General features: G+C 47.8%; 1 protein-coding gene across 2 annotated transcripts in view; it reads right to left on the reverse strand.

Annotated features, from left to right (window-relative positions):
* Positions 1–14021, reverse strand: part of METTL25B (methyltransferase like 25B) — a 68059-nt gene that overhangs the window by 49233 nt on the left and 4805 nt on the right. The window contains exons 2-3 of one of the 2 annotated variants that reach the window (XM_082258459.1): positions 13367–13446; positions 1678–1789 (exon numbers count right to left, since the gene is read on the reverse strand). In XM_082258459.1, the coding sequence (XP_082114585.1) occupies positions 1678–1788 (111 nt within the window). In that variant the 5' untranslated portion in view covers position 1789; positions 13367–13446. The remainder of the gene's footprint in view (positions 1–1677; positions 1790–13366; positions 13447–14021) is intronic. The other variant, XM_082258458.1, reaches the window with a different exon arrangement.

Consider the following 14021-nt stretch of genomic DNA (forward strand, 5'->3'; position numbering starts at 1 on the left):
CCTAGAGGATATGCTATGATGTTCGCCCAGGATAATGGTGCTCCTGCTCGGCCATTTATTTATAATAGGCCGGACGGGAGGTGTTAAATATTTAGGCTCAGTGGAGAGGAATGTTTGCTCACAAAAATGCTAGCAATTAAGGCCCCTTTCAGACTTGTGCGACTTATCCTGCGATTTGGGACTGCAAAATCACATGACAAGTCATTCTCCATTATTTCCAATGAGTACCGTTCATATCTGTGCGACTTAAAGTCGTATCGACTTCAAAGTAGTCCCTGCACTACTTTGGCCTGATTTTGATGCGTTTTGAGGTCCAAAGACATAGGCATTGCTTCAAGCCAAGTCAATTTTGCATCAAAATCGCACCAACAAAGTCGCGGCAAAATCGTGCGACTTTTAAGTCGCACAAATGTGAAAGAGGCCTTAGAAACAATTCAGAGAAGTCGCTAAGTTTAAGAGACCAAAGTGGCACCAGCAGCCTGTGAGGAGGGGTGTGGCCAATACTAGAAACAGAGGAGCCTTCTATTCTGGGGTCATCAGTTTGAATCCCAACCAGAACACTATCTACATGGAGTTTGCATGTTCTCCCTGTAGTTGAGCCGGTTTCCTCCAGGTACTTTGTTTCCTCTCAATAGTTAATGCGATATTAAAGTCTTGCTTTTTTTTCTAAAACAACAAACAGGTTATACTTTTCTGCCCTGAGAAGTGGTTTTGCACAGAGCAGCCTAGGTCCTTCTCTTGTCGGGTCCCCCCACTGGCGCTCCTGGCCCCTCCCTCGTGCCAGATGCCCCCACAGCAAGCAGGCACGTTCCCAAGCTGTGGCTCTGTGTGTCCATTCACAGACAGAGCCGCATCTTGACCCTGCCCCCTCTGGATTGGCTCATTGGCTGTGATTGACAGCAGCCAGAACCAATGGCTCCCCCTGCTGCCAAAAGCCAATCAGGAGTGCGAGTCCCCTGGCAGGCAAGACTCTTGTGGACATCGCTAGATAGAGATGGGGGCTCGGGTAAGTATTAGGGGGGCTGCTGCAAACAGGTTTTTTACCTTCATGCATAGAATATATTAACCCCTTGAGCCGGCCGCGTGCAATTATGCAGCCTCTCGGTACCTGGTGCTGCGTGAATTGCTGTGCATACAGCTGTGCTGAGAGCGCGCACGCTGCACTCTCCCGGGACAGTTACCAGCGGCTAATCGAAAGCTCCCGATCGCTGCTTGCGATTGGGAGTTTCCAGATCACGTGACAACCAATCAGGGTGTGGTCACGTGCTCTTAAGCCCAATCCCCTGGCATCATAAAACACTTAAAGGGGCCAGGAGGTGCCAGTGCTTAGAGGCCAAGGTAAAAAACATTGAGTCTTTACAACCACTTTAGTTGGTCCCAGTCAGGGGTGTAACTACAGGGGTTGCAATTCGACTAGGTCCCATGCTCCTGGGGGCCTGTCCGGCTCCCATGTACACCTGGATAGGAAGGGTGGCGGGGGCAGCATGTAGAGAAATCACTGTCCTCCTTTTTCCTCCTGTAGCTGCAGGAGGAAAATGGAGGAGATTGGTTCCTCTGTATGCTGCCCCCGCCACTCTTCCTATCCAGGCTCTATGTTTGCAGCGCAAGCAAATGTAAACCTTAATATAGTGGATGATGGAGGTTAGTGATTTTGCCCCTCCTATTCCTCCTACTTACAATAATATAGGAGTCTGCAATGTACCCGTAGATGGACAGGACCCGGGTAATACTTGCAGCGTGCCGTTTATTTCGCTCCAGGGATTCCTGCAAGGTCCGATGACGTTTCATTCTGCAAGAGGAATACAAAAAAATGTGATTATTTTCGTGTCATTACAATAAAGGAGTTGTAAAGGCAGAAGGTGCATTCTATGCATTAAGATAAAAAGCCTTCTGTGTGTAGCAGCCTCCCAAGCACCCCTAATACTTACCTGAGCCTCCTCTCTGTCCAGCGATGTCCACGACTCCCTTGGCCTTCCAAGACTCTCCGTCCTGATTGGCTGAGATACAGCTGCGTTGTCATTGGCTCAGACGGCTGTCAAAGTCAGTGAGCTAATCAGGAGAAAGGGTGGTGGGGCCGAACAGCAGCTCCGTGTCGGAATGAACACAGGGAGCTGCAGCTCGGCTGTCCCCATAGCAAGCGGCTTGCTGTGGGTGCACTCGATAGGAGGGAGGGGCCAGGAGCAGGAATGAGGGACCCGAGAAGACGGGGATCGGGGCTGCTTTGTGCAAAACCAACTGCACAGAGGAGGAAAGTAGAACATGTTTTCTCGCTGTATAACATGAAGTCACACTGGATTCCTGTACAGATGATATGCGAATTCAGTGTGGTGCGAATCGACCAATGCATTATGTATGGCTCAATTCACACTGGATCCGCCCCAAAAACCCCCCATTATTTGTCCGCACTCTAATCTGATCGCATGGATGTTCAGACGCATGCGATCCAATCCCACAGATTGCCCTGCATTCTGCAAACCAATTTGGGGGTGTTAAAGCGGAGTTTCGCCCTCCCCCTCCAAAAATGAAAAGTCAGCAGCTACACATACTGTACACACACACTGTAGCTGCTGACTTTTAATATTAGGACACTTACCTGTCCTGGAGTCCAGAGATGTCGGCACCGCAGCCAATGTTTCCATCAGCTGTCAGGTGCTGCCGCCGCCGTTGCCAGTAAGGGAACCTGGCAGTGAAGCCTTGCTGCTTCATGGGCGGGTCACTACTACGTATGCGCAAATTGGCTCGGCGACGGGGGAAGGAGGAGGGGGGCCAGACTTCGGAGGGACGATGCCGCGGCGCCGTCTCCCGGGAAGTGGGGAAGGGTTCCTGTCAAAAACAGGTACCGGTTCCCCCCTCCCCCCTGAAAGGTGCCAAATGTGACACCGGAGGGGGGGGGTGAGGAAGCAAATGAGTGGAAGTTAAACTTTTGGGTGGAACTCTGCTTTAACTTTATATTCACATCCGCAGCGGTTCGCAGAGCACAGCGTGAACTGCCTGCGATTCTGATGTGGTGGGGAAATGTCACAGGAATCTCTGCGGTTCCTGCACTGCATCAGTGTGAACCAGGCCCTTAACCACTTAAGCCCCGGAGGATTTGGCTGCTAAACGATCAGGGGGTATTTTGCAATTCGGCACTGCGTGACTTTAACGGACAATTGCGCGGTTGTGCGACGCTGTACCTAAACAAAAATTTGACGTCCTTTTTTTCCCACAAACAGAGCTTTCTTTTGGTGGTATTTGATCACCTGTGCGATTTTTTGATCACGCGCTATAAACAAAAAAAGAGCGAAAATTTTGCAAAAATAACAATATTTTTCATTTTTCAATTAATTGGTTTGCGCAAAAGTTATCGCGTTTACTAACAAAGGGAAAGATTTCTGTCATTTTTGTTGTTTTTTTTTTTAACGCGTAATGGCGGCAATCTGCGATTTTTTTTGCAGTACTGCGACATTGCGGCGGACAGATCGGACCCTTGACTGACATTTTTGACACTTTTGGGGTTACCAGTGACATTACTGCAGTAATCAGTGCTATAAATATGCACTGTTACTGTAAAAATACACTGGTAGTGAAGGGGTTAACTTTATTTGAGAGGGAGGGGCTGTGTGTGTCCCTAGGGGCGTGATTCTTACTGTGATTGGCTGTGACTTGAGGTGTAAGGACACTGATCAATGGTTCTACATAATAGAACCGTGTGATCAGTGTTTTTACACCGAGGAGAATGACAGGCAGCTTGTTTACACAAGCCGCCTGACTTTCTCCCTCTCCCCCGACGATCGCCGAGTGACCGGCGGACATCGGGTCCGCCGGTCACACGCGCGGGGGGGGTCCGTGACCGCGCGGGAGCGCGCCTCCGGCGCTCGCTCCCCAGACCCTCCCAGGCTAGTGACGTTAATTAACGTCACTCTGCCTGTGAGGGGCTGACCGCCGCAGTAAATTTACTTGCGGCGGTCGGCAAGCGGTTAAAGGAATAATGGGATTTTGTACTTACCGTAAAATCCATTTCTCGGAGTTCGACGGACACAGCGTTCCATAAATCATAACTAATGGGTTATATTGCCTCCTCCAGGAGTAGGAGTAGGCAGAACAAAAACACCTGGCTACGCCCATGGGCCGTCCTCAGCTGGTATATAACCCTCCTCTCTGCTCTAGGTGATCAGTTTAGTGAGCAAACTGAGGGGTGGGTGCTGTGTCCACTGATGAACTCAGAGAAATGGATTTTACAGTAAATACAAAAATCCCATTTTCTCTTTCATTCATCGACGGACACAGCGCTTCATAAATCCTAACTAGTGAGACGTCCAAAAGCAGTGCCAAAAGGAAAATGAGGGGTGGGGAAAATAACCTAAAGCTAAATATAAGAGCCCCTAACCGGGTCACAGGAGCCTCGTCTGAAAAATAAAAGTTTAACCAGTTCTGGACGGGAAGGATTTGCCCCCTTAATGACGAAGCCATTTTTTTGCGATTCGGCACTGCGTTATTTTAACAGACAATTGCGCGGTCGTGCGACGCTGTACCCAAATAAAATTGACGTCCTTTTTTTTCCCCACAAACAGAGCTTTCTTTTGGTGGCATTTGATCACCTGTGCGATTTTTATTTTTTGCACTTTAAACAAAAAAAGAGCGACGATTCCTGTCCGAACTGACAGTTCGCACTGCGATATGCAAACTGAACTGGGGGTGTTGTTAACTTTGTATTGACACCCGTAGCGGTTCGCATATGGCAGTGTGAACTGCCTGCGATTCGGGTGCCATGCGCGAACCCGCAGTGGATTCGCATATGTGTGTGAACTGGCATTTAACCACTTCTGGACTGGAAGGATTTCCCCCTTAATGACCAGGCCATTTTTTTGCGATTCGGCACTGCTTTACTTTAACCGACAATTGCGCGGTTGTGCGACACTGTACCCAAATAAAATTGACATCTTTTTTTCCCCTACAAATATAGATTTCTTTTGGTGGTATTTGATCACCTGTGCGATTTTTTTTTTTTTTTGCACTATAAACAAAAAAAAAAGAGCGACAATTCTGAAAAAAAAAAACAAAATAAAACAATATTTTTCATTCTCAATAAAAAAAATGTAAAAATCAAATTTTTCATCATTTTAGGCCAATTTGTTTTCTGCTACGTATTTTTGGTAAAAAAGAAAAAAATTGCAATAAGCGTATTTTGATTGGTTTGCGCAAAAGTTATTGCTTCTACAAACTACGGGAAAGATTTATGTCATTTTTATTGTTTTTTTTTTTTTACTAGTAATGGCGGTGAGCTGCCATTTTCAGCGGGACTGCAACATTGCGGCAGACAGATCGGACCTCTGACATTTTTGACACTTTTGGGGGGACCAGTGACATTACTACAGTAATCAGTGCTAAAAATATGCACTGTCACTGTAATATAGACACTGCCAGGGAAGGGGTTAACACAGTGGGTGATCAAGGGGTTAAATATAAGCCTAGTGGGAGCTTTCTAACTGTATGGGGGCATGGTTTGTGAAATGATCATAGAGACCTGTGTTCCTATATAGAAGGATCACAGGCGCTCTGATCATTCAATAGAGAAGAACGGTCAGATGTGTTTACAACAGCTGACCGTCCTCTCTCAGCGGGGAGCGATCGCGGGTGGCCGGCGGCAATCGGAGCCGCCGGCCCCGTGCATCGGAGTCCCCGCTGGCAGGTGTGCGCTCGCCCCCCCCCCCCCCTAGCAGCAGGCACACGACCGACGTAGGGCTACGTCGGTTTGCGCAGGAGGGGCTGCCTGCAGCAGTATATATGCAGCGGGCGGTCCTTAGGTGGTTAAAGAAAAAACACCCCTCAAGAGGGAACAGCCCCTCTCAAACAGCAGCCTGCAAAACATTGTGGCCAAAAGAAACATCTACAGATGCCAAAGTATATACTTTATAGAATTTTGTAAAGGTATTCACCGACGACCAAGTGGCCGCCTTGCAAACTTGCGATATTGAAGCCTGATGACGGAAGGCCCAAGAAGCACTCAGCGCCCAAGTAGAACGCACCGTGACAGGGAAAGGTGGAACCTGACCTTTATTGGGATAGGCCTGAGTCACCGTCTGTCTGATCCATCTGGAGATGGTAGCTGAAGAGTCGGCCAGCTCTTTTCTTGGTCCGTCCGTAACCACAAAAAGTGAGTCTGACCTCCGAAAGGACTTAGTAGCTGCCAGATACACCCGAATTACACTAACCACATCCAAGGTATGCAAAGCAAATTCCCTGGGATGAGCCAGCTTGGGACACAAGGAAGGGCAACGCATTGTCCTCATTCAAATGGAAGTCAGAGGCAACTTTGGGCAGGAATAATGGACAGGGACAAAGAACCACTTTATCCCTATGGACCACCAAATATGGACTGCGACAGAATTTTTGTGGAAATTTTATTAATATTTATGTCGACATTTCTTTAGGATGTATTTTAGTGAAATTGCCATTATCTCTCCCAGTGTCAGTTTACCGGTAATCGCTATGCACAGCGAATATTGCTTTAACTGGCATTGAGGAAAGACCTGCAGTTGTGGAAACCTTCCATTAAATGGAGACTGCACGCTATTTGTAGCCTGATCATCCCTACTGGCGGTGCCGGTCCAGATCTATGGCAGTGCAAGGAGAACTCAATCACACAAATGTATATCAGCCAGCCGGGGCCCCGGTATCCACTGCGGAGATATGTTTATCAGCCAGCCGGGGCCCCGGTATTCACTGCGGAGATATGTTTATCAGCCAGCCGGGGCCCCGGTATTCAATGCGGAGATATGTTTGTGATAAGGAATTCTTATCGTTTTAATAATATCTGCCCTTTTACCAGGATTAATGTCTGTCATCGGTCATATTTGATCCATATGACTGAAATACTGCCGCTATTGTCTTTTGCAGATATAATAAAGTCCCATTCACTGGAACAATAGCATGATCCCTATCCAATATGGTTTTTATGAACTATATTATATAGGATTCACTCTTAACAGGTTATTATGAGAGTGCATGCTTGTGAATTAGCGTGACCGAATCCATGAGAATCGAATTGGCAGCCATGTTGCTTTGTTCACTTGGCAGTTAGAGTCTCATGCACACGGCCGTGTTATTCCATAAACATTCACTCCCCTTTTCTATTGTACTTTTGAAAGTATACATGTCTGATTGGTGGGGTTGACTCCACCTCCTTTGTAACCCCCTTTTGTTCTCTGGCTATAAATAAACCTGAGCTCCGCTCTGTTCAGTTGGCATTGAATCGACACAGCGTGCGTCTGTTCCTTTCTCGCTGAGTGCGCTGGGCTAACCTTATACAAAAGAGCTGTACATTGTACTTTTCAGTACAAGGGATTCATGGTGCTTGGCGCGTATTAATATCCACAATTGTGCTTTTCAGAGCACCGAGCAAATTTCTATGCTCTAAACTCCATTCATTTCCACGACAGAATAATGCCGCCAAATCCAAAACCCTGGCCTGGGGGCCAAGGTAATAGTCACCAAGAACGTCATCTTCCGGGATAATGTAGGCAAGGGAATCTCCCCAATATTCTCAAATGGAGATTTCTGGAGAACCGAAAGTACTAAATTTAAATCCCATGGCAGCAAAGGAGACCATACAGGTGGAGCCACATGTCGAACCCTCTGAATGAAGGTACAAACTAAAGAGTGCGTGGCTAGGGGTCACTGAAAGAAGATTGCCAAAGCAGACACCTGGCCCTTGATGGTACTCAAGGCCAACTTCTGATCAAAGCCCTGTTGAAGAAAGGTTAAGATCCGAGCCACAGAAAAGGTTCCGAGGAGGAGCGCCAATCGACTTACACAAGGAAATGTACGCTTTCCACGTACGATCGTATATGTTGCTGCAAGACAACTTTCTCTCCTTCACCATAGTGTGGATCACTGATTATCTAGAGCAGAGAGGGGGGTATATACCAGCTGAAGACGGCCTATGGGCGTAGCCAAGTGTTTTTTGTTCTGCCTAGTCTTACTCCTGGAGGAGGCAATATAACCCAATAGTTACGATTTATCGAGTGCTGTGTCGCTTGAACGAAAGAGAAAGTGAAATTTTTAGACTGTGTTTTTTGTTCTATCCATAAATAGAGCGCACCATGCTGCATGGTCACTTACACCACCTCCATAAACTCCAACTAGGGGGAATCATCCAATGGGTACACACGTTCTCACACTAGGGGGAATCATCCAATGGGTACACACGTTCTCACACTAGGAGAGGGGGAATCATCCAATGGGTACACACGTTCTCACACTAGGGGGAATCATCCAATGGGTACACACGTTCTCACACTAGGAGAGGGGGAATCATCCAATGGGTACACACGTTCTCACACTAGGAGAGGGGGAATCATCCAATGGGTACACACGTTCTCACACTAGGAGAGGGGGAATCATCCAATGGGTACACACGTTCTCACACTAGGAGAGGGGGAATCATCCAATGGGTACACACGTTCTCACACTAGGAGAGAGGGAATCATCCAATGGGTACACACGTTCTCACACTAGGAGAGGGGGAATCATCCAATGGGTACACACGTTCTCACACTAGGAGAGGGGGAATCATCCAATGGGTACACACGTTCTCACACTAGGAGAGGGGGAATCATCCAATGGGTACACACGTTCTCACACTAGGAGAGGGGGAATCCTCCAATGGGTACACAGGTTCTCACACTAGGAGAGGGGGAATCATCCAATGGGTACACACGTTCTCACACTAGGAGAGGGGGAATCATCCAATGGGTACACACGTTCTCACACTAGGAGAGGGGGAATCATCCAATGGGTACACGTTCTCACACTAGGAGAGGGGGAATCATCCAATGGGTACACACGTTCTCACACTAGGAGAGGGGGAATCATCCAATGGGTACACACGTTCTCACACTAGGAGAGGGGGAATCCTCCAATGGGTACACAGGTTCTCACACTAGGAGAGGGGGAATCATCCAATGGGTACACACGTTCTCACACTAGGAGAGGGGGAATCATCCAATGGGTACACACGTTCTCACACTAGGAGAGGGGGAATCATCCAATGGGTACACACGTTCTCACACTAGGAGAGGGGGAATCATCCAATGGGTACACACGTTCTCACACTAGGAGAGGGGGAATCCTCCAATGAGTACACACGTTCTCACACTAGGAGAGGGGGAATCCTCCAATGGGTACACACGTTCTCACACTAGGAGAGGTGGAATCCTCCAATGGGTACACACGTTCTCAAACTAGGAGAGGGGGAATCATCCAATGGGTACACAAATTCTCAAACCAGGGGGAATCATCTAATGGGTACACACGTTCTCACACTAGGAGAGGGGGAATCATCCAATGGGTACACACGTTCTCACACTAGGAGAGGGGGAATCATCCAATGGGTACACACGTTCTCACACTAGGAGAGGGGGAATCATCCAATGGGTACACACGTTCTCACACTAGGAGAGGGGGAATCATCCAATGGGTACACACGTTCTCACACTAGGAGAGGGGGAATCATCCAATGGGTACACACGTTCTCACACTAGGAGAGGGGGAATCATCCAATGGGTACACACGTTCTCACACTAGGAGAGGGGGAATCATCCAATGGGTACACACGTTCTCACACTAGGAGAGGGGGAATCCTCCAATGGGTACACACGTTCTCACACTAGGAGAGGGGGAATCATCCAATGGGTACACAGGTTCTAAAACTAGGAGAGGGGGAATCATCCAATGGGTACACACGTTCTCACACTAGGGGGAATCATTCAATGGGAACACACGTTCTCACACTAGGAGAGTGGGAATCATCCAATGGGTACACACGTTCTAACACTAGGAGAGGTGGAATCCTCCAATGGGTACACACGTTCTCAAACTAGGAGAGGGGGAATCATCCAATGGGTACACACGTTCTCAAACTAGGAGATGGGGAATCATCCAATGGGTACACACGTTCTCACACTAGGGGGAATCATTCAATGGGAACACACGTTCTCACACTAGGAGAGTGGGAATCATCCAATGGGTACACACGTTCTAACACTAGGAGAGGTGGAATCCTCCAATGGGTACACACGTTCTCAAACTAGGAGAGGGGGAATCATCCAATGGGTACACACGTTCTCACACTAGGAGAGGGGGAATCATCCAATGGGTACACACGTTTTCAAACTAGGGGGAATCATCCAATGGGTACACACGTTCTCAAATTAGGAGATGGGGAATCATCCAATGGGTACACACGTTATCACACTAGGAGAGGGGGAATCATCCAATGGGTACACACGTTCTCACACTAGGAGAGGGGGAATCATCCAATGGGTACACACGTTCTCACACTAGGGGGAATCATCCAATGGGTACACACGTTCTCCCACTAGGGGGAATCATCCAATGGGTACACAAGTTCTCCCACTAGGGGGAATCATCCAATGGGTACACACGTTCTCACACTAGGGGGAATCATTCAATGGGAACACACGTTCTCACACTAGGAGAGGGGGAATCATCCAATGGGTACACACGTTCTCACACTAGGAGAGTGGGAATCATCCAATGGGTACACACGTTCTCACACTAGGAGAGGGGGAATCATCCAATGGGTACACACGTTCTCACACTAGGAGAGGGGGAATCCTCCAATGGGTACACAGGTTCTCACACTAGGAGAGGGGGAATCATCCAATGGGTACACACGTTCTCACACTAGGAGAGGGGGAATCATCCAATGGGTACACACGTTCTCACACTAGGAGAGGGGGAATCATCCAATGGGTACACACGTTCTCACACTAGGAGAGGGGGAATCCTCCAATGAGTACACACGTTCTCACACTAGGAGAGGGGGAATTCTCCAATGGGTACACACGTTCTCACACTAGGAGAGGTGGAATCCTCCAATGGGTACACACGTTCTCAAACTAGGAGAGGGGGAATCATCCAATGGGTACACAAATTCTCAAACCAGGGGGAATCATCTAATGGGTACACACGTTCTCACACTAGGAGAGGGGGAATCATCCAATGGGTACACACGTTCTCACACTAGGAGAGGGGGAATCATCCAATGGGTACACACGTTCTCACACTAGGAGAGGGGGAATCATCCAATGGGTACACACGTTCTCACACTAGGAGAGGGGAATCATCCAATGGGTACACACGTTCTCACACTAGGAGAGGGGAATCATCCAATGGGTACACACGTTCTCACACTAGGGGGAATCATCCAATGGGTACACACGTTCTCACACTAGGAGAGGGGGAATCATCCAATGGGTACACACGTTCTCACACTAGGAGAGGGGGAATCATCCAATGGGTACACACGTTCTCACACTAGGAGAGGGGAATCATCCAATGGGTACACACGTTCTCACACTAGGAGAGGGGAATCATCCAATGGGTACACACGTTCTCACACTAGGGGGAATCATCCAATGGGTACACACGTTCTCACACTAGGAGAGGGGGAATCCTCCAATGGGTACACACGTTCTCACACTAGGAGAGGGGAATCATCCAATGGGTACACACGTTCTCACACTAGGGGGAATCATCCAATGGGTACACACGTTCTCACACTAGGAGAGGGGGAATCATCCAATGGGTACACACGTTCTCACACTAGGAGAGGGGGAATCATCCAATGGGTACACACGTTCTCACACTAGGAGAGGGGAATCATCCAATGGGTACACACGTTCTCACACTAGGAGAGGGGAATCATCCAATGGGTACACACGTTCTCACACTAGGGGGAATCATCCAATGGGTACACAAGTTCCAGGGAGGAAGAGATTTCCTCTCACTTCCTGGTTTACCTCCAAAGAGAGGAAGTTAAAGCTGTAGTAAACCCAAAAAAAGTCTTATGACTCCGGAAGGGACGTATATTATTATGTTACTTCCAGGTTCCTATACCGAGAATTACACCCGGCATACAGGAGAAGAGAAGTAGTACTGTGCAGAGTCCCTACATACAGAATAAGAACAGATACCGAGAATTACACCCGGCATACAGGACAGGAGAAGTGGTACTGTGCAGAGTCCATACATACAGAATAAGAACAGATACTGAGAATTACACCCGGCATACAGAAGAAGAGAAGTAGTACTGTGCAGAGTCCCTACATACAGAATAAGAACAGATACCGAGAATTACACCTGGCATACAGGACAAGAGAAGTGGTACTGTGCAGAGTCCATACATACAGAATAAGAACAAATACCGAGAATTACACCTGGCATACAGGAGAAGAGAAGTAGTACTGTGCAGAGTCCATACATACAGAATAAGAACAGATACTGAGAATTACACCCAGCATACAGGACAGGAGAAGTGGTACTGTGCAGAGTGCATACATACAGAATAAGAACAGATACTGAGAATTACACCTGGCATACAGGAGAAGAGAAGTAGTACTGTGCAGAGTCCATACATACAGAATAAGAACAGATACCGAGAATTACACCCGGCATACAGGGAAAGAGAAGTGGTACTGTGCAGAGTCCCTACATAGAGATTAAGAACAGATACTGAGAATTACACCCAGCATATAGGACAAGAGAAGTAGTACTGTGCAGAGTCCCTACATAGAGATTAAGAACAGATACTGAGAATTACACCTGGCATACAGGAGAAGAGAAGTAGTACTGTGCAGAGTCCATACATACAGAATAAGAACAGATACTGAGAATTACACCCGGCATACAGGACAGGAGAAGTAGTACTGTGCAGAGTCCATACATACAGAATAGGAACAGATACTGAGAATTACACCCGGCATACAGGACAGGAGAAGTAGTACTGTGCAGAGTCCATACATACAGAATAAGAACAGATACTGAGAATTACACCCGGCATACAGGAGAAGAGAAGTGGTACTGTGCAGAGTCCATACATACAGAATAAGAACAGATACTGAGAATTACACCCGGCATACAGGACAAGAGAAGTGGCACTGTGCAGAGTCCATACATACAGAATAAGAACAGATACTGAGAATTACACCCGGCATACAGGACAGGAGAAGTGGCACTGTGCAGAGTCCATACATACAGAATAAGAACAGATACTGAGAATTACACCCAGCATACAGGAGAAGAGAAGTGGTACTGTGCAGAGTCCATACATACAGAATAAGAACAGATACTGAGAATTACACCCGGCATACAGGACAAGAGAAGTAGTACTGTGCAGAGTCCATACATACAGAATAGGAACAGATACCGAGAATTACACCCAGCATACAGGACAGGAGAAGTGGTACTGTGCAGAGTCCATACATACAGAATAAGAACAGATACTGAGAATTACCCTCAGTGTATACAGTAAGGGAAGTAGTACTGTGCAGTGTAGACAGATGAAGATACCAGGACTGACCTGTATGGTACTCGCCCTCCTATGCAGGGATGAGCGGTGGTCTCCGGTCAGAGTGAGGAATTCTGGGAGATCTGTACATCCTGCAGACAGAGAAGAGATCAGTGATTTCCTGAATGTCAGGCCTGGTGACTACATGCAGGGTGCAGTAAATGTGGTGCAGGGGGACACACTGTGGTGTCATTCATTCAGGAATAGAACACCAATGCATCTCAGTAATTCATTGTATGGAGTCCTATTGGTTCCGGTTCTGCTTTGAGCTGCATTGCAGGCCATTCATTCTGCATCATTGCATGAAATGACACCAAGGAGATCGCAGCGCCCCCCGGTGTGACTGCGCCCTCAGGAGGAGCGCAGAACGCTGAATGGCTGTGTGCTGGTGTGAATGCAATCTGTGATGGGGGTCACACAATCAACTGAGGAAGTGTTAGCTCCTCGGACAGTGTGACTTCCTGTCCGGTGACAACCACTCACCCCATTTCTTGTCTAGGGGGGTCACAGGGACAAGGAATGAAGGAAAATCTCCCCAATGGGGGTCACACAATCAACTGAGGAAGTGTTAGCTCCTCTGACATTGTGACTTCCTGTCTTGGTGACAACCACTCACCCCATTTCTTGTATTGGGGGGGTCACAGGGGGCAAGAATAAAACGGAGGAA

The sequence above is a fragment of the Pelophylax lessonae genome (genome assembly GCF_965119305.1).
Source record: "Pelophylax lessonae genome assembly, chromosome: 5".
In the NCBI taxonomy this organism is placed as follows: Eukaryota; Metazoa; Chordata; class Amphibia; order Anura; family Ranidae; genus Pelophylax; species Pelophylax lessonae.